Source organism: Amblyomma mixtum, chromosome 3, assembly GCF_055824585.1.
Source record: "Amblyomma mixtum isolate Tamu chromosome 3, ASM5582458v1, whole genome shotgun sequence".
Taxonomy (NCBI): Eukaryota; Metazoa; Arthropoda; class Arachnida; order Ixodida; family Ixodidae; genus Amblyomma; species Amblyomma mixtum.
In genome coordinates this window covers 29,861,403-29,887,125 of record NC_143014.1, presented here as the reverse complement: position 1 = coordinate 29,887,125, position 25,723 = coordinate 29,861,403, and the positions used below count along the sequence as shown (strand labels likewise).

Below are 25,723 nucleotides of genomic sequence, written 5' to 3'. Positions count from 1 at the left end.
CTTGGGTTATACACCTGTCTTGAACCCACCTGTGGCGAGATACGGACAGACTTTCTCCTTTGTTAAAGTTGTCATTTTGAGTCTGTGCAGCACTGCAATATCAATTTCAAACCGGTGCCTTTTAATTGGAAGTTCATTATTCTAAGCAAGCATTTATTCATGAGTCCACTCTTGGCAGAAACAGGGAAGTTAGTAAAGTTTTGTGGAGGTGTCATGCAGAAGCTACAGGGTTGCAAGGTGTTGCAACAGGCAACTGCTTAGTTGAAAGGGAGGTCTGGTAGTGTTAAAGAAAAGATTTGGGAGATCAACAGGCTGCTTTTGGAGCAGTTGTGATTTTGCAAGAAATCAGGTGTGGGCTATATGTCAATCACTAAGGCTTATAGTTGCAATGAAGTTAACTTCCATGTGCTCAAGGAAGAGTAAGTGTTTCATTGTTTGACTCTGTTATGCACTGTGCTTGTTTGCAATGAAGACAACTGTGGAACTTCCTGCCGGTAATTGGGCACTGTGTGGCAGTCCTGCTGAATGTGACTTGGATGGCTGTAAGCAGCCATGGAACTTGAAATGAAATTCATTGAAATGTCCTTACGTTTAAAGGGTCAGACTCCACAGAAGAAGCGTCGCCACCACAGCCAGCAGTTGGGGACCTGCAGCCTTCATCAACCTCAAAGGGTGTTGAACCATTTCGAGCAAAAGATAGGTGAGGATGATTCTCTCAGCATCTGAAGGAGAATAGTTCTCATGAGACTTGAGTTCAGCTTGAGCTGCTTCACTATGCTGCTTCCACGGATTTGTATGCATGCTACAAGGGTGCAATTAGTGACCAAGCCAAGGGCGTGTGAGATTCTCGAACTTTCACAAACTTTATCAGTCTGAAAGTACAATAAAGTCTGTCCATAAAGAGAGGTCAAGAGTGCTATAAACAGCCAAGCATAAAGAGGGCTTATGGAGTTATGGTGACCAGGGATGTTCCCATGTCTGTGTTCTGTGCATTTTAAAGAATTGCACATGTACCAAGAAGGATAACAGGAGAAACTACAGATCATATCCACAGTTTGGCTGGCTGTGGCGATGGACGTAGTGCTGCTGTAAACTTCAGAGTGCAGCATCATGAGGTCACACTCACTGCATTTCATGCTCATTAAAAAGCCTCTTTTCTGTATTTCCCAAGGCCCTAGTGGTGACATCTCATGCAATCTTCATTGCGTTAAGCAAGTTCACACACTTTAAAAGAACTGCACATGCGTCAAGAAGGATAACAGCAAAAACGAATGTTTTGTTTTAGATTTTCATGAGGCTTTTGATAAGATACCCCATGGAAAGTTATTTCAGAAATTAGAGTATATAGGGCTTCCTGTTGGCATTATTCAATAGACTTGTGATTACATTAAAAATAGAGTACAGTTTGTAGTGGCCAGAAATTCTAGTTCCAGTGTTTGCCATATGCTACTTCAGGTGTTCCACAGGGTAGTGTGTTGGGACCGCTGCTTTTTTTATTTATCTCAGTGATTTGATAGATGTTATTTTCAAGGATGTGTCGATCAAATTTTTTGCAGATGACTACGTCGTATTTTAGGAGATATCATCTCAAATTGAGCATGACTCATATCAGAAGTCTATCAAAGTAATTGCTGACTGGTGCACGCTTTGGGGTATGGAGCTGAACATGGAAAAAACATTACTTCTCCGAAAAAACAGTACTTCTCCGCATTACAAGGAAAAAAATCTCAGTACATTCCCTTGCATGCTTTGTGGTGCATCTGTTTTAGAAGTAGAGAAGTATGAGTACTTAGGAGTGACAATTTCTTGGACTAACATGGTCAGCACACATATCCGATATCTGTTCAACGGCAATATGAAAAGTGTGGTTCATTAAAAGAAAGCTTAAAGGTGCTTTAATGATTACTAAGGTGGTGGCCTATAATTCTCTCTTAATATCCAAACTGGAATACACAGCATTCGTGTGGGACCCTTTTTCTAAGAAAGATGAATTAGTGAGTTCAGAGAAAGGTGATCAGATAAATGTTTGCGAAATATAAAAGGGATGATTCACCAACTCTGTTAATGCTAAAATATGGTATCCAGACATTACAAGTAAGAAGAAAAATTAGCCATCTTGCATTTCTCCTCAACAGCCTTTCAGGCAAAATTAATATCCAGCTATCAAGTAACGTGACGGCAACCAGTACCAGAAGAACTCGACATACTCATCAGTATTCATTAGACCCCATTTTTGCCAAAACAAACACTCATATATACAGTTTCTACCCTTGCACAGTTTTGGACTGGAATTCTGTCCCCACTGAGGTTTTAGAGTGGAACGCTTTCATGGAAATGTTGGAACATCATTTTAGCTACTCGCAGACCGAAACAGATTTCTGTTTTTCATGTTTTAAAATATTGTTTCTAGCTTCTTCGCTTTTATGTCTGTATTGTATTTCAATGCTTCTCCTGCACAGGCCAAAATGCTGACTTACAGTGTCACTAAAATATATAACTTCTGATGGCCTTGCCAGGGGTCTTGTCCTTATCTGCATGCAGATAAGGACTAACAGTAGTAGACTTAAAGGTGCACTGAAGAGGATTCTGAACTTGTCTTTTTGCCGCGGGAACTCTATCCACACGTTCCTAGCATTCTTAGAAACTGCAACTTATTGCCCTGTGTTGCCGATTTTCCTAATTAAATCGAATTAACGTCCGGCTCCCGCCCTTTTTCTTGAATTCTGCCTCGTACGATGGGCGGAGTCGACCAATGCGTGAAGTTCCTTTCAGCCAGCTCCGTGGAGGCTTTGCTTTCGCTTTATTTTGTTTTTTAGGTTTCCGTGAATAAACAGTTTCATTCGCAGATAATATAGCTGCAAAATAAGCCCGCAGAAATAAAAATACGCGCGGACTATTTGCTACTACGGACTACTACGTATTACTCCGCCGATGGCAGAGCGGCAAGCCGCCACGGGACTGGGTGAAAGGCACTCCACGCGTTGGTCGACTCCGCCCACCGTACGAGGCAGAATTAAAAAAAAAGGGCGGGAGCCGGACGTTAATTCGATTTAATTAGGGAAATTGGCCACACAGGGCAATAAGTCGCAGTTTCTAAGAATGCTGGGAACGTGTAGATCGAGTTCCCGCTGCAAAAAGACAAGTTCAGATTCCTCTTCAGTGCACCTTTAAAGAGTAGTGTTTTATAAGTATATTTCACAACACACATCAAAGGTTTATTGCCATTTTAAGCACAGTGGTCGGACAGTGCTAGTTACTAATGTCGTGGTCTGCCCCGGAAATCCATTTTTTATCTGTGTGTGTGCAGAGCAAGTATAATGTTTTTTTCTGAGTATCGGAACTTTTAACCCGTGCTGAATGGGCTCATTGGACTTAAGTCGTGTATACATCACAGCCAGGGATTGGTGATTTTAAACAAGTTACACTCAGAAAAAATAAATTGTTGTATTTCATTGCTCATAGCTGTTGTACAGCTGCTTTATGCAGAATGTTGTGCAGTTTATAATACACCCTTCTCAAGGCACTTTTCTTTATGCCATTAAATTATGCAAATTCTCGCTTATTTGCAAGTGGCATTAACACTTCTCTTTTTTGCTAGGCATCACCACCACCACCACAGACACAAGCGTCGTCGCTATATTTACGATCCAAGTCTTATGGTTCTTCACGATGCTGAAGACAAGCAGAGGGTGGTCACTGAGCCTGAAGAAGCCATGACACTGCAGTCAGCTGACCTTGAAGAGATGGCGAGTAAGTTCATTAGTTCATGGCCATTGTTACTTTTATAAGACCAGCAAGCATAAGAAGGGAGAATTGTTTTAGATAGGATCTAAGCATGCTGTCACGCTGTCACCTTTAATCTTTTTCACAATGGACAGATGTGCAAGTTATGAAAGCTGGCCTATCAGCCGTCCAGATGTATAATAAGTGAAAATACACTTTTTCTGTTTGAAATAGTTGTGCTACTGCAACACACATACACACATTTTGTGGCTCAACAAATTCGGGCCATGTCTCGTGTAATTCGAAAATTTCGCAGTGGCAGTGTGCACACAGTGACGCCCACTAATGAACGTCACTTCGTGATGCACATGCCACATGACCACCTCAACCCTGCCTCAGCAGGTGCAGTGAGCTGCGGCAAGCAGCACTGCATGGGTAGTGCCGGCGGAACAGAGGTAGTGACATGGCACGTGCGCTGCGGAGTGACGAGATGTCACGGATGTCGCTGTGTGCGATTCAAAATACACGAGAAATAGCCAAAATTTTTTAGCCACATCTCCAAGAGTAATTATGCTTTCGAATTTCTGAAAACAGTTATGGCTATTACTAATGCTCTGCTATAAATCTCTGTTTGCAACGTGGCGCCTATCTGTAATAGTCAAAAGTTAACTGTTAGCATTAGAATTTCAACTTAACCAGCTTACTAATGAACATGATTCACCTGTTTTGTTTTTTTTTTTTTTTGCATCTGCCAACACTGGTAAATTAGTTTGTTGAAAAAGCTATCTTTTTACCTCAAAAAGCCCCTGTTTTTTAAAATAAGTGGCGGGCTTCTTCAAAATACGTGGTAAATACATATGGGTAACCGCATATGCCGGGTATATAATTTATAACTGAATTTCTTCTCTTGTGTTGTTTCGGTTTCAACAGCTCAGCTACGATGTGCTAGTGGACTTCGAATGAGGCATAAAGGAACTGCAATATTATCGCTGCTTTATCATTTCCATCCACTCCATCTCTTGCATTGGCCTGCCCAAGGGCTGAAAATACTGTGAATGGACAAAGAGCTAAAATAATGGTTGTTTTTATGCCTGAAGTCCACTTACACGTCATAGCCACTGTTCAGCCATTGAAACGAAAACTGAAACATAAGAGAAGAAATTTAGTTTTAAACTTTTTGCTGGGTATTAGTGAATTCCACATAATTATCCATGTATACTAATGTCTTGCACAGCATTCTGAAGAAGAAAATGCTACCAGGAGTTTGATATCTGTATCCCTTTTACATTTCGAATATAACTATGTTAGTGTGGCTGCTGTCAGTCCGCATTAGCCTTGTAATAATGTGCAATAAAAAGGTGGCTAAAACTCATTACGTTTAGTATTTATTGCTTCTTTTGCACACGTGTTAGGTCTTTTACCCGAACAATCAGGGCATACCTGATTTAAAATTGTTTTTTCATGTTTCAGGCCACAGATTTGAGGACCAGAAAGGCATGCGACGACACAAGATTCTTGCAAAGAACACCGTGCTTTCATTTATGCAGCCTGCATCTGAAGACTCCTCTGAGAAACCATCTGCACCAGGCTCAGGGAAAAGATACTCTGTGCCATTCGTGAAGAAGCTTTATGATCGAAAGCCACATGAGGTGAGTTATGGCAATGATTGGCAAGTTGTTGCAAGTGAAATTTCAGTTTCAGTTGAGGCTTAGGGGCGAGGTACGTAAGCCTCATAACCTAATTGAAGTACCATGAAGTATTTAATTGATGTTCTCTGACAAATGAAAATATGCTTACCTTAGTTTAAAAAGTTTGCTTGTTGAAGCCCTTTTTTTCACCAATGTCTTTTTCTTTATGACAAAATGTATGCATATTCAAAAAACACTACTTAGTATAGCTACTCAAGTGAGGATGCCCAAGTGGAATTCCCCTTGGTATTCGATGCATGCTTATTGAGCTAATAATGTGATGCTGGTATATATACTAGTTCCTAGCCCTTGAGATTTGTCCGCAGTTAGGTAAAATATCAGTTTGGCTTTAAAATACAGATAGCTTTTAACAGTTGCATAAAGCACAGTATTTTAGTTTGCCTGCACTTTGAAGTGCAGATGAACATAGGGCAGGCAGCTCTGTTACATATTGTGAGATGGTCAGAACATATTTCTTGATATGGGAGTAGCTTATGGAGAAGCTGGCAAGCTGTGTAGGACTCATTCAGCCTAGCAACTTCATTTTCATCTAAATGGTCATTCAGTGGGATGCTGGTGTGTTAGAAGGCATGAAGAGGGGTCAGTAGGCATGTAGCATGGCTTGCTAAGGTTTATGTGGATCTGAATGCCCATAGAAATGCTAAACGGTCTATACTTTAGCAGGTATGTTTGAACACATCAATAAAACTTTAATAAAGACCTTGCGGTTACCATCAGTTGTTTTGCCATTGTGTGCTAATGGCATACTACACAGTTATAGTGTAAGAACTTTTCATTGCATCATTTAGGGAATTTTGACTGAAGCCAAAGAAAGCATAGTGCTTGGGTGTACAGTATCATTTGAGTGGCAGCGTCAGTTGCATATATTGGAGGCTGTTTGTGAAAATCTTGAAAATTCAGTCATTTACCGCTTCAGGTAGCTTGTGTTTACAGCACATTTTTTTTTTATACTGTTTGTACTCCTTGCTCAACGACCATGGCTAACTTCTTCATAAAACACTTCTATATGCCACTCACTTCTACACTGTTCACTCAGTTGGCTAGGATCGTACCTTCAGTAGCTTTCTATGGAGTACACGAGACAAGCATTTGTTGGTGTGATTCACAGATCTTTGTGGAGTTGGATGAGCTGGTGCCAGAGACCTATGAGTGGAAAGAGACAGCACGTTGGATCAAGTACGAAGAAAACTTGAAAGAAGATGTGGACCGCTGGGGGAAGCCACACCTGGCCTCGCTGTCCTTCCATTCACTACTTTGCCTGCGCAAGTGTATTGAGCAAGGGACTGTGCTCCTTGACCTTGAGGAGAAGGACCTCACAGGCATCGCAAACAAGGTGGACATTTTTTGCTTTCGTCGTTTCTTGTATGTTACCTCATTCTTGTAGCAGGGATGGGACAGCTCTCTGTGCATGCTCTCTGTGCATGCCCATGCATTTGAGATCAGCAATGACAAACACATTGTCTATTGAAGTTTGTGTGGAGTAAAAAAAACTCAACCTCACTTTAAGCACAGTACATAAACCTTGATTAAAGCGGTTTCAAAATGCTTGTATTTGTGCTGTACAGATGCTCCAGAATGCTCATTTCCTGTTCCATAGCTGCTCTGGAATGCATGTTTTTCTGCTCCAAGAGCTGCTCTGGAACCTACATTGGGTGTTCCACCCCTGCTGTAGTTTCATACTGCAGTTAGGGTAAAATAGAATACATAAAAAGATGCTCCGTTGTGCAGCTACCTGAATTTGCAATGCTAAAGTGAGGTACAGGTAGTGCAGCTAGCACTATTACACTACTACTACTCGCTGTGTGTCACATGGAACTGCCAAGATGAGGTATCACGTCTTTGCTTGCACTGGTCTCACTGAAAGCTGTACCTTGGCCCCTTATGCAATTAGCTGCTGCTTTAATGTGCCATGGTCTTAGAGACCACAGATATAGTCTTCGAAAGTTATCTGTAGACCTCTGCAGCTTGTTTTCTTATTCAAAAACGAAAGAGTGTCATTTTTTGCCAGTCTGATCCTATATTTGGCGGCTATATTTGCCTTATTGTTCCTCACTCACTCTATTCTGCTACCTGTTTCAGGCTACTTACTGGTCAGTAAAAGTGTGCGAAGTATTGAGGCAACATTTGTAGGACGTATACCCGAGAGGACTGCATTGAATAAAATTATACTGTCTATATGAGCAACTTTTCGTATTCTGAGAAGAGGAAATTTCTTGAGCATAAAAGTTAGAAAATGTTAGAGGCGTAATCCTTGTAGCTGTTTTACTGAATTGCGAACAAAACGTAGGTTGTCGACAACATGGTGCTGACGGAGCAAATACCACCAGAGAGCCATGGCGCTGTTTTGCGTGTGCTTCTGATGCGTCACCGACATGGTGCTGAAAAAAGCCTAAACACGTTCCTGCGTCGTAACTCCTCTGGTACATTTACAGCACTCAAGTAAGTACCACTGTTACTTGACTCAACTTTCGCACTAGGTAAATCACACCTCTCTGTGTACAAGATTTGGTTCCTAGGTGTCTGTGATCTTTCAGTGGGGTAAAGTAATTGGAAGCATCAGCATTGCAGTGCACTTCATTCTGGTGACTTGGGGTTTGATCAGCACCTTCATGCTTTGATCATGATCAGCACCTTCACGCCTCGCTGGTGACATGAGCCTAGGCGGGAGGGTGACAGAGTGAGAGAGGGTGTATGCTGTGTGTGTGTGCACCTGCTTCAACATGAAGTGATGAACAGACACTGCATGCCCTATATATGAAGGGCATTTAGCGTCGCCGGTCCCCACGCTGTAGTTATAGCTTCAAAGAAGTGCATGCAAAATCAAAATATCTTAAGAGCTGTGCTCAAATTTCTCATTAAGTATCGTAATCATCACTGAATTTTTTCCCAAGTTTGACGTGCAGTAAGTATTACTAGTGTACCATAGCCACTTGTGGTGGTGTACACTGGGCGTGCACAGAACAAAAAGGCTTGCTGAAAGCAGAGTTTCAAAGGATAGATTTCACTGGTTATCCTCTTACAGGTCGTTGCGGTCGGCTTCACTGGTTAGCAACTTCACATCCTCATCGCAAGACCACGTAAATGGAAATGCTGGGAATCGAAGCATGCCCCTGCTTACTGCAGACACGCGCATCTCCATTGACAAAGGGGTAATGGTTTTACCAACAGATAAATTCTAAAGTGTGTAGCAATCGGAGTGCAGTTGGAAGCTGACATGGACTTCATTGCAGACACGCGACGAGACTGAGCCGTTTCTTCCTGGGTGTTCCACGGATGATTTGCGCAAGCCTGATGCCAATATCCTCCGAAGAATACCCGAAGATGCGGAAGCGACCGCCGTGCTGGTGGGAGGCTTGGATTTCTTGGAGCAACCCACCATTGCCTTTGTCAGGCTGGCCCAGGGGCAGGTGATGCCCAATCTGATGGAGGTGAGCAATTGCTCCGTCGCCACTGCTGCTTGACAGCTCTGCTTTGCTGCGCTGTGTCTTTGGTCCAAAACATAGGTCTTAGTTTGTGTAGCTGCAATGTCACTTATTGCATGTCTTTATTTTTTCGGTTTTCTTCAGTTAGCCCAGTTGTTTCTTGTCAGCCTTTGGAATTCCATCTACTAGTGACAAATACCGTATAATCTCTGGTAAAGGCCGCATTCATGTATAAGCTGCAACTGCTGTTTTGGACTAGATTATTGAGAAAAAAATACGGTTATGCGTTATTTTTTTTTTTAAGTATGGGCCACACCTTCAAAATTCATACCCGAATTTAAAAAAAGAAAGTGCGGCCCTTACACACGTTTATACAGAATGTCATAGCATCTGGAAATATATGGTCACAAATTTTCAAAAATTTTTGCACAAGTGAGATCAGAAAGAGAGAGGATATTTACATCATAAATATGGGATCAGCAGTTAATATGTCATATAACTACGGCTCTTTGTTAGTCTAATTCGTCTTTATTGAGGCCACAGTCTTGGAGATGTGTCCATGCAAGATTACGCCACATAGCCATCCCACTGTCCAAGGAATGTTTTTTGGCATCAAGGCAACTTTGGCTGTTTGGGCCAATCTTGGGCCAATGCTCCTTGCAGGTGCCCATTCCTGTAAGATTCTTCTTCATTCTGTTGGGTCCAACCAATGCTGATGATCTGGACTATCATGAGGTTGGTCGTTCGATCTCGACCTTGATGTCAAACAGGGTAAGTTTCCTTATACATATTTATGTCGGTGTAAATGAATGTTTACACATCACTCCCCGCAGGGGGGCGTCTGCAGCATGCAGACGTTGGTGAGTGGCGACACCACGGGGTTAACCCGAGCATCCGCAGGGACATCCCCGCAGGGGGATGATGGTGAGCTATGCGTCACCACGGACCCGAGCATCCGTGCTTAGCCGTGCGTGGCATCGCCGTGCCCGGCGAAAAGGGGATCCTGGTGGTTGAGCCGATGCCGAGCGTTTGGACCTTTAAGGCCCCTCGGCGGAGGCAACACACCACTTTGGCCCCAGCTTCCTGTAAACGGCACCTCCGGCCTGACCCGACCGGAGGAAATCGGCAGTCGCCTTTTCCTGTCCTCCCCTTTACCTTTCACTTTCCTGTCTTCTTTCTTGCAACTTTCCTGTATCCTCCTCCCTTCTTGGTTTTTCCTTTTTTTTCCTGGCGGCGAGGGTTAACCTTGTGTGGCCAACTACCCTTAGTTGAGTCATATTGGGTTATAGTTAAGGTGTACAGCTGGCGTGGGCAGGACTTGCGTGCAAGTTCCTGTCCCGTCCTCGTGTTTGGCTCCATGGTGGGTGGCTGCCACCGCAGCTGAATAACAATTTTCTTTTATGGATTCCTTTCCTCAAACAAATGATCGCCCTCAGAAACGAGGGCGGACCGATGTCACTGCGCAGTTCCTGCAAAAAAAAGAAATCTTCCCCAGATACCGTGTTGTACATAGTGAGGTAGCAGAAAAGCAAGCAAGAATCATCTCTCCTTTCATAGTTTCCAAGTCTCTGACAGAATCACTGGGCCTTGGCTACAAGGTTTCGAAGCTAGCCAGTGGGGACCTACTACTGCAGATCAAAGACAAAACACAGTATTCCAAGCTCTCAAACATAGCAACCTTTGGAGAAATACCCATTTCTGTTAGTGCCCATAGATCCCTCAACACTGTCAAATGCGTCATCTCAGAACAAGACTTTCTCACCCTGACTGGAGAAGAAATGCTGGAAGGTCTCAAAGACCAGAATGTCACTAATGTCCAGCGCATAAAAATTCGAAAAGATGACAAAGAAATTCCAACAAAGCACTTAGTTCTCTCTTTTGCATCCAGCCAACTCCCCGAAACCATAGAAGTAGGTTACATGAAAATAGCAGTCAGACCATACATCCCCAATCCTTGCCGGTGTTTCAAGTGCCAGAGATTTGGCCATGGATCCCAGAGTTGTCATGCCCGCCAAACGTGTGCTAAATATGCATCCAATGAACATGAATCCGATGTCTGCAACGCAGTGCCAAAATGCGCTAACTGTGAAGGGGACCACCCCGCGTATTCCAGGTCATGCCCATCCTGGAAGAAAGAGAAAGAGATAATAACAATCAAAACCAAAGAAAACGTAACTTTCTCGGAAGCACGTAAAAGATTTGCACAAACCCAAGAAACGTTTTTGTTCACAGCAAAAACAAATTTCGCCGATGTGGTGCGACGGGGCGGGGCATCACACCAGGCTTCGGCACCTGCCCAGGCCACACGCAGTGAGCCTGAGGCAGGGCCATCCGCGCCCCGGGCAGACACAGCGAAGGCTGCTCTGCCACTTTCGAAGAATGGCTCGCCGGCCTCCGGGTCGGCCGCCCGCAAGGCTTCCCCCAGTCGGGAGAGGCCTGCAAACCGCACACCTGTGGGTTCTCCGCGGACCTCCAGAGCCTCTAGCGAGGCGATGGACACAACGCAACACTTGCCCCCGCTTCAGTGGCGGCGCAGCTCTCTTGAGCGAAGAAAAGATAAGAGCCCAGTAATGGCACCCCCAAAACCAGTATCGTAACTTTACGACACTCCCAAAAATCATCCAACATGGCATTCCTTATACATTGGAACTGTCGTGGAGTATTAAATAACTATTCCGATATAAAAGAACTAAACGCATTTTCCCCTGTGGCTTTATGCCTACAGGAGACAAACTTAGGTCCCAAACAGCAGAATGTCCTAAAGAAGTATAAAGTCTTTCGGTGCGACCGAGAGCAAGCTGATAAGCTCTCAGGAGGTGTTGCTATTATTGTGCAGAGTGGTGTTGCAACCCGTGAAATCAAGATTAAAACCAAGTATGAAGCTGTTGCAGTCACCGTCCTCCATTTTAAAACCATCACCATATGCTCGGTATATCTACAGCCACATCTATCAGTAACACTGCATGACTTAGAAACACTTTTACAACAGCTACCAGAGCCGTATCTGGTAGTCGGTGATTTTAATGCGCACTCCTCTTATTGGGGTAGTGAACAAACAGATACTAGAGGCCGTATTTTAGAAGATTTTATTCTATGCAACAGTGTGTGCTTACTGAATATATAGGGAAACAAACGTATTGCAGTCCGAGCACTAGAAAAATGAGCTGTTTAGACCTGTCTTTTAGTTCGCCCTCTATTTTTAATGATTTTAACTGGGATGTTTTAGACAATCCGTATGGAAGCGACCACCTACCAGTTATCATTAACATGTCATCACCACCATCAGTAACCCTGACAAAACCACGCCGCTGGAAGCTTCATTTAGCCGACTGGGAACTTTTCCGAGCTGAGGCCAGCCTCGATAAAATATCCACAGAGCATTGTAGCATAGACGAACTGAACGAAATATTTACCTCATGTATTATTGCTGCAGCACAGTTAGTCATTCCTCAGACTTCGGGAACGGTACGACCAAGCCATAAACACTGGTACACACAAACATGTAGAGAAGCAAAAAGAAACAAAATAAAGCCTGGGGGATTTTTCGACGATACCCAACGCAAGAAAACATCATAAATTTCAAAAAAGCGAAAGCTAATGCCCGGTATATACGCCGCATAGCTGAAAAAGAATCGTGGCAAAAGTTTATGTCATCAATAAAGAGCTCAATTACATCGAAAAAAATGTGGGAACAAGTGCATAGATTAAATGGGTGCTTCTCCGCTTTCACAATCCCTTTTCTGACAGACCCCGACAGACAAACAAACATCAAAGAACAGGCAGACATTTTGGGGGAGCACTTCTCTCAAGTTTCTAGTTCCCTCCACTATACCGACCCATTTCTAAAGTACAAAAACACTGCTGAAAAACAAAGACTTCCCACAAATAGCAGGTTGAACGAGACATACAACAGTTTAATAACCTTTGAAGAAATCAATAGAGTACTCCGCACCGCAAAGCAAACAGCACCCAGTCCTGATAAAATCCATTATGAGATGTTAGCCCATCTTTCAGAACCTGCCGTAGAAGCACTTTTAAAGTTTTTTAATAAAGTATGGGTCTCCGGGAAGCTACCTGAGGCATGGAAGAAAGCAGTAATTGTACCTTTCCTTAAACCCGGAAAGCCACCAAGTAGTTAAAGACCCATAGTGTTCACAAGGTGTCTTGCCAAAACTTTTGAGTGTTCTTAATATCCGGTTAATGTTCGTCCTTGAATCCCGTACACTGCTAGATATACATCAATGCGGTTTTAGGAAAGCGTGCTCAATAACCGATCATCTAGTCCGCCTTGAAAATACAGTACGAGAGGCATTTATTCACAGACAGCACTGCCTGGCAGTTTTTTTCGACATGGAAAAAGCTTATGACACCACGTGGAGGTTCGGTATTCTTCGTGACCTTGCAGATCTAGGCATCTGCGGCAGGATGCTAAACTGCATAAAGGATTTCCTCTCTGGCCGTTCATTCCAAGTCCGCCTTGGCTCAACACTCTCGAAGAATTTTAGTCAAGAAAATGAAGAAAATGAAATGAAGAAAATGAAGGAAAGTTCTTTTTTCACTGAAGAGAGGCTTACAGGCCGACCCCACACTCCACCTAAATGAAACAGTACTGCCTGTGAAAAAGGAGCATAAATTTTTGGGCGTAACATTTGACAGAAAACTTGCGTTCCTACCCCACATAAATAACCTAAAAAAGAAAGCCACTAAATCACTGAACATATTGAAAGTACTGTCTCGAAAACACTGGGGGTCTGATAGAGCATGCCTCCTACACATCTATCGCTCCTTGACACGTTCCATCTTAGACTACGGATGCGTAGTGTACGGATCAGCACGGCCATCATATCTAAAAAGACTAGACCCCACACATAACTCAGGCCTTCGCCTTTCATGCGGCGCTTACAGAACATCGCCCATAACCAGTCTCTACGTCGAGACAAATGAACCCCCGCTAGAAGTCGGAAGAAATGCCCTTACTTGTACATGTTTTCAAAGTGAGATCCTTGCCAAAACACATCTGTTACTCCATCGTAACAAAGTGCCCCTCTAGAATAATATTCAGGAACAAACCACAAGCTACCAGGCCTCTGATTTTAAGGTTCAAAGAGATATGCCAGAATCTTGGCATAGCTGACACATTACCTAACATGGCTCAAAGACTGGACCTACTTGCCCCATGGAATAATTTTCACACCGACTGTTGTCCGACGCTTACACAGTTCCGAAAAACACAAACTCCCTCACAACACATCATCCAAGAATTCCTCGCCCTCGAGGAAAGGTGTAGTGGCCTTGAAACCTTTTATACTGATGGTTCAAAAACAGCTGATTGTGTTGGAAGTGCCGTAGTACAAGGAAGATGGGAAAAAATAATAAGACTTCCGCAGTATGCATCCATCTTCACTGCTGAATGTTATGCCATCTGGGTTGTGGTAGAGAAAATAGTAAACGAGAACATAAGCAACAGCGTTATTTTCAGACTCGCTCAGTGTACTCACAGCACTTCACATCAGAAATGCAGTCACGCCACTACTCGGCGACATCATACATAACATAATAACAGCCACTGCCCACGGGCTAAATGTCAAATTCTGCTGGGTCCCTAGTCACGTTGGTATAAAAGGGAATGAAAGAGCAGACGTATGCACAGCTCAAGCCCGGAACAAACAAATCGAGAAAGTAAATTTACCTTTTAAAGATTACATGAAATTAGTTCTTTCTAAACTATGGGATAAATGGCAGGCAACATGGAATAATACAATAAATAATAAACTCCACTTGGTTAAGCCTGTGTTGGGCGAATGGAAAACCTGTACTCACCAGGAACGCATTAAGGAAGTCATTTTATGCCGTCTTCGCATAGGACACACACACCTCACACACAACTTCATACTAACAAAACAAGACAAACCTATATGTGACGCATGCGGAGATAACCTCACCGTAAACCATATGCTATACTCATGTCGAAAGCTTGAAACACTGAGGAAGAAACATTTCACACGGTTTTACAATGAACATATCCCTTTTCATCCATCATTGGTTTTGGGAGAGAATGCACTTGTCGACTTGTCCTGCACATTTAACTTTTTAAAAGAAGCAAATATTCTAAACAAACTATAGGTTACAACAACTGTAACACATAAATTCTAGAAACGTGCATTTAACCCCGTGTGTGGTGCATGATAGCCTCAGTTGCTTATGCGCCATAAAACCCAACACAACACACAAACACACATCACATTATGGCCATGTTGGATATTTCTTGCAAAAGTAGTTTCTGTCAGGCAATTCAGAAGTGGTTGAGACATATGGAATAGCCTCTGTAGTATGTTTAGTTTTCTTTTCAAGTGCCAGCCTTGTACGTTAAATTGATCATTAAATATCACTAATTTGTTTGATACTGATTGTGTACTGAACAGAAGGGCAGTTTCAAAAGAATCTACATGGGTTCCTACTGCTATTGAATTCAAACGTCCTAGCCAGGGTTCTCAAACTGGGTTCAGTGGGAATCCTTCAGCTCCTTGAAGTGCTTTTTAGGTTTTCCAGGCACTTAAACCCATGCAAGCTTGAACCCCCATGTCTCCTTTACCCATATTAGTTGGGAATAATTGTACTGTAATCCTTTTTAGCATACTATTCACTATAGAGCCAGCTATTATTAATTGAATTTTGAGCATTTTTTGAAGGGTTGTGTGTCTGCATGCTTCTTTTTCCATACATATCAGCCAGGAAGGAACAAACCAAGTAACAGAGAGGTGCCACGGCACCATCTGAAAGACACTGAGGTTTCCCGATACTAAAAAGATTGAGAACAAGGCTTTTAGCCTTGTCATTTAGTTTGATCATGTCAATGTAAATAACAGGGAAAGTGGGGTACATTCTTTCGCATTGAAACGTGTCATGCGTTTGTGTGCAGCACCAGCTCCTCATTCCCCTACCTCCCCCTAAAGCAGAATGAGCGGGACTGCATCAGCGTGCTCCTCAGGAGCTGCACAAAGGTCCCCCTCCGCCTACCCCCCAGCACCTCAACTGTCCGACTCCTCAACCTCGGTACCAACAACACGTTTGAGGAGCTTGCAGAAACCACGCTAACAGCACAGCTGACTCGCCCGTCAGGTACCCCGACAGGCCGCACTCTGCTCTGTCAGCTAGGTATTGCCCCGATCATCCATCCTACCGAGAAGGCCCCCCTACCTCCAGACCTACGCTTCCATCTCGTCATCCTTCCCATCCCTAAGAACACTCACCCCGAGCACGACGGAGAATGCAGGGCAGCCCGCGCCAAAGCCCTGCACAAGCTGTACGGCATCAATTCCAAGGTAGCCTATGTGGACGTGGCAGCATACTCGTCGGGCTCCTGCATGGTCCTCGCCGTCGCTAACAATTAGGCCCGATTACTCGCATCAGGCTCCATTGGCACACTCATCAGAAATTGCAGAGGAAGCAGCCATTGCGCTCGCTCTCATCTCCACCTCTGCCACCGAAATTCTCTCAGACTCAAAATCCGCCCTGTCCAATTTCGCTAAAGGCCTGATATCCCGCACCACGGCTCGGCTTCTACGCTTCTGTCACCCCACCCGCCCTGTAACCCTTATGTGGACCCCCACACACGCAGGCCTCCCGGGTAACGAGGAGGTCCACTCCCTCGTCTGAGGTCTCACTTTCCGGGCTGGAGTTGGACCCGCTCCGCCATCCCAGGAGCGTCTGCTTACCTTCAGAGATATCCTTACCCACTACCGAGATACCCAGCGCGTTTACGCACTGCCGGCTCCCTCGCTAACCCTAACCCAGCCCTCCCACTGGCGCTGACTCCAGACCCATGCTGCTCCCTACCCTATTCTCCTTTATGCCCGCTAACCCAATCAGCTTCGGTCCTCCTGTAAGCACTGAGGGAGGCCGCAAGACTTTCTTCACGTCCTCCTCACATGCCCTACCTTCCCATACCGTCCACCCCTAACCACGGCGGAGTCATACTGGCAGACTCTCCTGGCCAGCTCTGCTGCTGCTGACCAGCGCCGGATAATTACCGACGCCTTGAAGTAGATAGCCTTCCAAGGACTGTCCTTTGCCCTTTAAGGGCAACCCCCTAAGAGTTGCCTCGTGCCACGTAAGGGGAGGCAGGGTTTGCCCCCTCTGCATTGCTTGGCAATAAATGTTTCAGCCACCACCACCTCCTCCCTCCTTTCCTTTTTTTTTTTGTAGCTCTGCACAGTTATTGCTTTCCTGCCTAAAAAAATTGAATATAGCAAATGGAGGGTTTGGGAGTATTTGAAAGCACGGGTGATAGGTTTAACCATGCCCCACGCTCTGGATTTGCTGCTGGGCCACGTAGTAAGACTGTTGCAGCACCATGGTATTGCTAAGCTGTAAAGGGTTAGGCAAAGAATTCTTATTTTCCCCTATGGGTTTGGAGTGCTGGGATTCAAAACAGCCCACATGGCATAGCCCAGAAATAGACCCATTTGCTTAGGAACTTTTGAGAAGGGCCGTAATTTAATTTCTTCAGAAGAATTGTAGTGGCCATGTTCACACAATTTAACATTCACAGGACTTGATGTCCATAAGTCATGAATGTAGTTGCGAAGTGTGATGTTTTGTGTGAAGTCTGTGTGATTGCATATAATCACTGTGTTATAATCCCATTTATTGGTGTGCTTTACAGACCTTTCACACAGCGGCATACAAGGCAGAAGATAGGCGTGACCTTTTGAGAGCCATCAACGAGTTCTTGGATGACAGCATTGTTCTGCCACCCGGTGACTGGGACAGGAAGTCTCTGCTGCCGGTTGATGACCTCAAGAAGAAGTACGAGGACATCCGCAAGCGCAAGATGCAAGCAAAGAAGCCGGCTCCCCGTTAGTCTGTTTTGGAATTGGTTCAAGGCTGCAAGCCCCTGTGCGAGAGTGCCTGCGCGCTAATGCTCTGGGGGATGTGCATTTGCCTGCTCCTGCTGACCTCGTCCTGCAGAAGCAGAAAAAGTATCAGTGTTCTAAGGAACGCGTCGGAACTAAATGTGCCAGCCCCTATTGTGGGACACAGCATTTTGCTCTCTTCTGGAGCTCACTAAGGCGGAAGTCTACTGCAGTCTGTGAGCTTCGTACACGTCAGATGCAAGCAGTGAGCAAGACTATCTACTCATATGAACTTTGACTAGTGCTTTTCTTTTTTTATTAGTCATTTTTCCTTGTTGAGGATAAGCCTGGCTCCTGGCTTATTGTTTTGGAGCAGGGCAGATCGGTCTTTTAACCATGATTACATTAGTTTGAAAGATTTCAGCAGTGACACATAGGAAATGGACATTACAGGCACCAGCTGATACCTGTTTTGTTTGCTCTCTCTCTTTCTCTCTCGCTTTCAGCTGCAGAAGACAAACCTCCACAATACGAACCACTAAAACGCAGTGGCAGATTGTTTGGTGGTCTGTGCAGTGACATCAGGAATCGGTACCCTTGGTATCTAAGTGATTTCAAGGATGCCCTGGATGGCCAATGCTTAGCCACAGCCATCTTCATTTACTTTGCTGCACTGTCGGGGGCCATCACTTTTGGCGGCTTGCTAGGTGAGAAAGCTACAGCAGAGACTGCACATGTTGCATGTTCATTTCCATACACGTGGACTCAATCCCAAGAATGACTGCAGTCTCTTTCTTGTAGTTTTGAGTACTGCAACTCAGGTTGAAGTATTTATAATGTGGGCTTTTGGTTCCCGTACTTAGCTGTGCGAAGCTAGACTGGATGGATGATTGCTGAGCTTTAGCATAAGCACTAAGCATGCGCATGCAATGGAACATTTTAAAAATGTTTGTGCAAGACTCAGCGCGAATTGGTGTGCTTGACCACTCCCCACTCGGGCTGTGGCAGTGTTGAAGCAGTAAATAAGTTTTGATACTCCACATTATTTCTTCCAAAATCAATGCACGCAAATGTGTCGCACCTTTTAGTATACAAGTTCCAAATGAGACATGGAAAATACTTTTCACCAATAACTGAACCTGTGCACTGGTATCTAAAAGCACTTAAAATGACCTATGGATATTGAGGCGTGGTGTGATTTGTCTGGTTGTTACCAACAGTAATTGAGAAAAGTGGCTTCTGTTCTTTTTTATCATGCAACTTAATTATTTACTTCAGGCACTGATGTGGCTTCCTATTATCATTGTCATAATTTAAGCGTGGAATCTTCCTTGGTGTACTAGATGGCTTGAGCAAAATTTTTGTGTTTTTTGTTTTGTTTTTTTCTGTCTAAACTTGTGCCTGTCTTCTTTCTGCCAGGGGATAAAACAAACAACCTCATTGGAGTGTCTGAGACACTTGTCGCCACCTGTGCCACGGGCATCTTATTTGCCTTGTTTTCTGGCCAACCTTTGGTTATAATAGGTGTTACAGGACCGGTTCTGCTGTTTGACGAGTTGTTATATGCGGTGAGTTAGTTGTTTCACACTTTCTGTATGTAGTTCCGACTTGAAGCGAGCTGGAAATTTTTGCGAAAAAGAGGTTCAGATCAACAATATAGTCCACTCTATAACTGCTCTGAGCCGTTGTGCAAAAAAAAATCTCTACTTGGTCGTTTGCATGTACTTAATGTGAAGTATCGTATATTTATAAATGAAATGTGTTTTAGCTATGTTTGTGTAGTTACTAGCCGGAGAAACCACCTTGCACAGCATTTGGAACCGTGCTTCAGGAGTAATGCATTATTTATTATTATTATTTTATCAGCTCAACTTCTGGACTTGTAAGCTGTGCAGAAAAGCCAACTTCTCAGTATCTTGGAGACAACAGTACAGATGCACATGACTAGCACGCAAAATCAGTGCTGAGATTTTTATCCTGCGGAACACGGCATGACTGCAGAGTTTCACTGTGTGAGTGGGAGGCACAGAGTCATGCTTGCATTTAGCTAATATCTTGGTCCTCCTGAGGCAGCAGTGGAGGTGTGGTCAGAAATTTTAGGTCAGTTGATGGCTCCTAGCTGCCTCTCTAGGGCTTTCCTGGTGTGGTTGTGTGCGGGTCTTTGCTTCACGCCAGATGACCAATGAGAGTGGTCCTTGGTGCTTGGGGCGCATGCTAAGTCACTTTTTTTGTGTGTCTTAAGGGAAAATAATGACAGTGGCTCTATGAATAGGACTTGGCACTTCTTTTATCACACAGTCACATTCCTCATCAAGGGAGGCTACTGAGTGTGCCAGCAAATTAGGACGTGCATGCCCATTGCATAGGCTGCAGTGCTGTGTTTCAAGAGAGTGCTATCATTTTGGCCACCACTCTCATCTTCACCACACTTCTGTTTGGGACAGTACTTCTCATAAATTTTTATATTTTCATTAAAACTCTCTGCATTGCACTTCACTCGCTTACTCACTCAGGTACCTGAATTGTCCAGTCAGGCATTATTGCAGGGGCTGTTGCAACAAAAATTAACCAAATACGCAAATAAAAAAATGCTCAGGCTTAGCTTGGTTAAGCCAAGAATGCGTTGCATATTGCGCGGTCTTTTTGCGCGAGGTATTGCTTGGCGGCACTAGATTTTCTCAGCAGCTTTTCCTCGGTGACGTATGGATGGATGGATGGATGGATGGATAGGAGCGCCCCCTTTGAAACGGGGGGCGGTGGCAACCGCCACCATGCTCAGGCGGTTTTTTTTTCTTTCTTTTTTGTTTTTTTTGTTGTTGTTTTTTTTTTTTAATTCTTACTGTGTTTGCAATTCTCACCAAGAATCGCCATCATCTTTACCTACGGTTTTTCCTCCGGCTGTCGTGATGCCACGTCACGTGGTTTGGTGGCTGCCCGGCCGCGCCCAAGGGCTGAACTGAGTGATTGCAATATGCTACACATAAAAGTAAATACTAAAGCAAAAGGACACCTGAAGAAAACAGACACCACTTAAGGCTGAGGAGAACACGTTAGAAGGCTTACTGATCTTTTTGAATGATTCCACTTGTGAGAGGTGAAGGGAGAGCACAACGTTCATCTGGTAGATAAGCTCTAGAATATTATGGGATAAATGCATGTAACAACACTTCATTATGTTTACATATATTTTCAATGCATCACATTACGACACCATATAACCTGTATCCTGGTGCAAAGTGCCAATGTGACCGGTACTGTAGGCGCATCTACAAATAACTAGGTAGTCGGCACAAAACTTGATATTGCTTCATATATGCTCTCAGAGCTGCTATTCGCATTAAAATCATAATGTTGTTTTGCAGGTTGTTTTCTGACTCATCAGTACACCTCCTCACATGTTATTTGTATAATCTTGCAAATATGGGAAACTTTTTTTTCTATTCTTTAAAGTTTTTTAAAGTTGCCTCCCATTTTTGCCTGCTTTGCAGTTTTGTGAAGAGAATGACGTGGAGTTCCTTGCCATTCGGGTCTGGATAGGCATGTGGATAGCTATCCTGGCAACGTTGGTAGTAGCCTTCGAAGGAAGTGCACTGGTCCGTTTCTTCACAAGGTTCACGCAGGAGATATTTGCATCACTCATCTCACTCCTGTACATATATGAGTCATTTTATAAGTTATACTTGGTGAGTACCTCCATCGTTTTGTTTCTCCATGGCCTTCTAACCATATTGTGACATATGTGAAAAATAGCAAACCAAAAAGAAGGTTTCTTCAGTCTTCCATCTTGCTATTTACTCTTTCCACTCTCTCTGCACTAATGGAACAACACCAATGTTTAAAGTGGTAGTATTTTACTTCTAAATTTTTGCTGACAAAATTAACTTGAGCTGTATAATCTGCAGTGCATTTCTTTGTTACCTACTGTTAAAGAAACAAATGAAAACCAGAAACATGACGCACATGCACAGTGAAAAGTGTTGACAATCTATTGTGAAAAACAACAATTGGCACAGTTTCCCAATATAGCTCTGGTGCGAGCTGTAGGCCATCATAAACTGGTAACAGTTAGAGTAAACCAAATATACTGTCTAATAGATATGCATTGTCCTGTTGTAGCAGGAGTGAGGTGTTGAGAATAGTGGACTCCTGTTAGGCTGAATTTTATTAATTTGGGTTTTTGACTTGTAAAACAGTGTGGCAACATTTGTTTAATTTCCTGCGGCCACTGTTCTCCAGCTTGACACGGCTTAGTTTTTGCCTTTCGCTACACCCACACATTGGCCCCTACCACGAACCATGACCACTCATGGCGGTCTGGATTCAGTAAAAGTGCAGTTGTGCTAGTGACACGTTCAGAAAACCATCGAAGGTTAACTGCTAGAGCTGACTTTATGGAAGTTGGGATTGAATCAATTTCTGTAGAACCTTCCTGCTTTCGGTAGTAGTTGTCATAGTGAGGGTGCATTGCATGTTGCAGCTCGATACTACCCAGAACTGCCATGGTGGCTCCGTGGTGCTCTGCTGCTGACCCAATAGATGCGGGTTCGATCCCGCTTGCAGTGGAGGCAAAATGCTAGTCCCTTGTACTGTACGACATCAGTGCATGTTCAAGAACCCCAGGTGGTCGAAATTATCCGGAGCCCTCCACTTCGGCGCCCCTCATAGCCTGAGTCACTTTGAGACATTAAACCCCATAAACCATACTGCCCTGAATTTACTTTCCTGTAGTTGCAATGCACTGGAGAATATTTGATGAGCCTGAGGCATACACTGTATTTGCTCACATAATTTGCGTACTTTTCTTTCTTTAAATCAAGGCTTCAAAAATGGGGGTGTGCAAATTATGCAAAGGTTTTGCAAACACTTCCTAAAAAACTCTACAAAGGTGATAACACACAATATATACTGTATATTTCCACCTATACTTCGACCCCCCAACTTGCACCCCTCTCTGGCCAAAAAAGAAAAAAAGTTCGACTTTGAATATAGGACGCATACTCCCTCCTGCCCCGCCCTACCTTATGTTCCTTGCGAAATAGCATAATGGCGTGTGTGCAGCTCAAGCAATAAACATGTAGTGATACATTTGTGAAGCCAGGATTCAGAGGTTAATGGAGATAAAAGGTGATAGAAGAGCACCCTCGCGTGCAGCCTGGCTGACTATAGTAGCAAACACAACAGCAAATGGTTCTGTAATTTCGGATTCTGGTGCGGTGCCGGAGGTTACCAGAAGTTTGCTCTTGCAGCTGTTTGTATGGGAGAGCGACTGCCAGAGTGAGCGAGCAGGGTAAACGGGGCACAATTCATCCTATCGCTACTTGCACCTTTCTCAGCCACGCACTGCGACGTGGCCGTGCCGATCTTCCCAAGTCTGCCTTGCGCACAACCACATCTGGTGGTCTGATGCAGCAGGGAGCATAAAATATGCAAGTAAAAGTTATTTTTAAAAGCCCGGGTAATAAATTAGGGTTGCACACATTACGTGAGGGCACAAATTATGCGAGTAAATGCAGTGTGCTAAAATTGGTGGCTGTGCATTCATGTGCTTATCAATGACGACTAAAAGTCATAGTGTGTACCTGGATAAATCACTCTCCAAATGTGCAAATTCAATAATTTTCTCATTACTAATTTCTCTTGCTGTATCTTTTTATTCCTTTTGTGATAATATTTGTCATTTGATCATAACAGGTTACCGTATAAACGCGTGTAAGGGCCGCACTTTTTTTTCCAGATTCGGGGGCCAATTTTCGGGGTGCGGCCCATACACGCGACGTACGAAAAAAAAATTTTTTTTTAAGCAAGAACACACCAATCAGGGAATGAGCGGCATTTATTCTATGTTCAGTCGTCACTCACGGAGTATTTCGACTCTGAGCTGGTGCTGTGCTCTGGTGCACGCTCATCCCAAAGAAGCCGCGCAGCATGTCCGCTGTCAACGCGTAGCAGTTGTTCCGCATTTCCATCACATAGCAGAGCATCTCTTCTTCCAGTTCAGGAAACTCACACGGCTCCCCTCGGAAAGCGCGCTTTTTGCAGCTTGTTTTTCTCAATGCACCCTTTTGATTGCACGATCATCGGACGGGCGCACTTCTCGGCCACGTCAAATTCCCTGTCCGCCGCACGCTTGCCGCATTCGAGAGCTAACTCCCAGCCGTGTAACTGATAACGTGCTTACCCATCGTGCTAAAACTGCATTACCCGGCGGCAGCACGCGAAAGCCACAACTACGGTGAACGCGCTAACACGCCATAAAAGGCTGGAGCTGGCGATACTGATGCCGATGTAGATAACGCATGGAGGAAGGAAAGAAAGATGCCGATGTAGATAACGCATGGAGGAAGGAAAGATAATGGGAAGTCGCGGGGAGGAGGGGAGAGGAGAAAAAATAGCCGATGATGATGGCGGGCGCCATCCATGGACAGTTTTTGGAAGCTCTTGTGCGCGTGCTTGGCGCGATCAAGCGCTCCGCGATCGAGCGTACCGTTGTCCACAGCCGGAGCTGATCGCGGAGGCCACGGCACGTGCATTTAGAAGGCTATTCCCACCTGGGTCATGGAAAGTTCGGGTGCGGCCCTTATACACGGATTTATTTTTTTTAAACATTTCCTTCGGGAAAACGGGGTGCGGCCCATACACGGGTGCGGCCCTTACACGCGTTTTTACGGTATTCATACATACATAACCTACACATCATGCAGGTCTGGTTAACAAAATTTCCAAGTGCATCAGTTTTTCTGGCCCTTGTGTTTATTTCCCAAGGCAAGGGGGTGTTTACTTTTTTAACCAGTTAGCAGTTTTTCTTAAATCGATCCATTAAATATACTTTAGCCACTAGTGAATATTTTTAACACCTGTGAGCTGTAATATGACCCTTCTTTTCAAAAATTGCGGCAAAGAATTTGATTCGATGTTGTAGAAATGCATTGCCCTGACATCATACTCTCTTTGCAGACAATGAACAAAGAAACCTTTTACTGAGCAACATTGTGACCAGAGTTCCACGTGATGCATGCAAAAAGTATTGGTTGCCATTTGTGAAGACAGCATATCGATGTATTTCTTTTCAGATATTTGTTACTCATCCACTGCTTAGAGCAAATGACTACTGTGATAATGGTAATGCCACGGAGGCCTACCTTCCAAGCAACATTTCAGCTACAGACTGGACTAACGCTTCTGCTGCAAACTGGAGTGGAGAGTTCAATCCAGAGTTTGAAATCGTAGAACGAACGCGTCAACCGAACACTGCACTGCTGTCCATGATATTGATGTTCTCAACATTCTTCTTGGCGGATTTCCTAAGAAAGTTTCGGAACAGCAGCTTTCTTGGGAGAAACGTGGGTACTTTCACTAATTTTAGAAAATAGGTTGGTGTGCAAGCTCAAGTTTTTAAATTTCCTTCCTTTCCATTTCTTCTTAGGCAAGGAGAGCTCTCGGAGACTTTGGTATTCCAATTGCAATCATTGCCATTGTTACTTTGGACTTCTTTGTTCCAAACACTTATTCTCAGGTAAGAGTACTGCATGAAAGTTAAGCTATTGTTGTTGGCTGTTGCTGTTTTCAGACCAGTGCCAGAAAGATAAAGTAAAATCCTCCATAAAATCTGCCCCTGGTCCTCAGTGGTCGGTTTAGACACTGCCTTGTGAGGGATAAATGGTTACTGTATTTACTCGCATAATGATCGCACTTTTTTTTTTTTAAGTTGACACAAATTTAGGGGTGCGATCATTACGCGGGGTAAATTTTCTACAAAAAATTTTTGAGCACCGAAAACTCAAACAAGTTGCAGGTCAGACTACCCTTGTCACACGGGCGCGCTACCCACGGTTACACATTACGCCGCTAAATGCGGTTATCGCGAACCGAGCTTGGCGACCTTGGTTTACTTCGTTAACCGAGAATGTAGAGTGCGAAAAGCGCACAAGGTGGCCCACTTCAAAAACGTACTTTCTTCGCACTAAATCATGTTCCAAGAGCAACACATCAAAATAGGCAGTGTGTATAATGCCGC

At 44.1% G+C, this 25,723-nt stretch overlaps 1 protein-coding gene across 8 annotated transcripts in view; it reads left to right on the top strand.

Moving 5' to 3' along the window:
* Nucleotides 1-25,723, top strand: part of Ae2 (anion exchange protein Ae2) — a 198,781-nt gene that overhangs the window by 156,812 nt on the left and 16,246 nt on the right. For 7 of the 8 annotated variants that reach the window (XM_089578508.1, XM_089578512.1, XM_089578514.1 and 4 more), the window contains 14 exons: nt 598-700; nt 3,599-3,750; nt 5,194-5,372; nt 6,541-6,765; nt 7,720-7,871; nt 8,455-8,581; nt 8,663-8,860; nt 9,518-9,625; nt 17,520-17,712; nt 18,216-18,416; nt 19,129-19,277; nt 21,198-21,392; nt 24,780-25,049; nt 25,133-25,222. In XM_089578508.1, coding sequence (XP_089434634.1) covers nt 598-700; nt 3,599-3,750; nt 5,194-5,372; nt 6,541-6,765; nt 7,720-7,871; nt 8,455-8,581; nt 8,663-8,860; nt 9,518-9,625; nt 17,520-17,712; nt 18,216-18,416; nt 19,129-19,277; nt 21,198-21,392; nt 24,780-25,049; nt 25,133-25,222 — 2,342 coding nt within the window. The remainder of the gene's footprint in view (nt 1-597; nt 701-3,598; nt 3,751-5,193; nt 5,373-6,540; nt 6,766-7,719; nt 7,872-8,454; nt 8,582-8,662; nt 8,861-9,517; nt 9,626-17,519; nt 17,713-18,215; nt 18,417-19,128; nt 19,278-21,197; nt 21,393-24,779; nt 25,050-25,132; nt 25,223-25,723) is intronic. The other variant, XM_089578513.1, reaches the window with a different exon arrangement.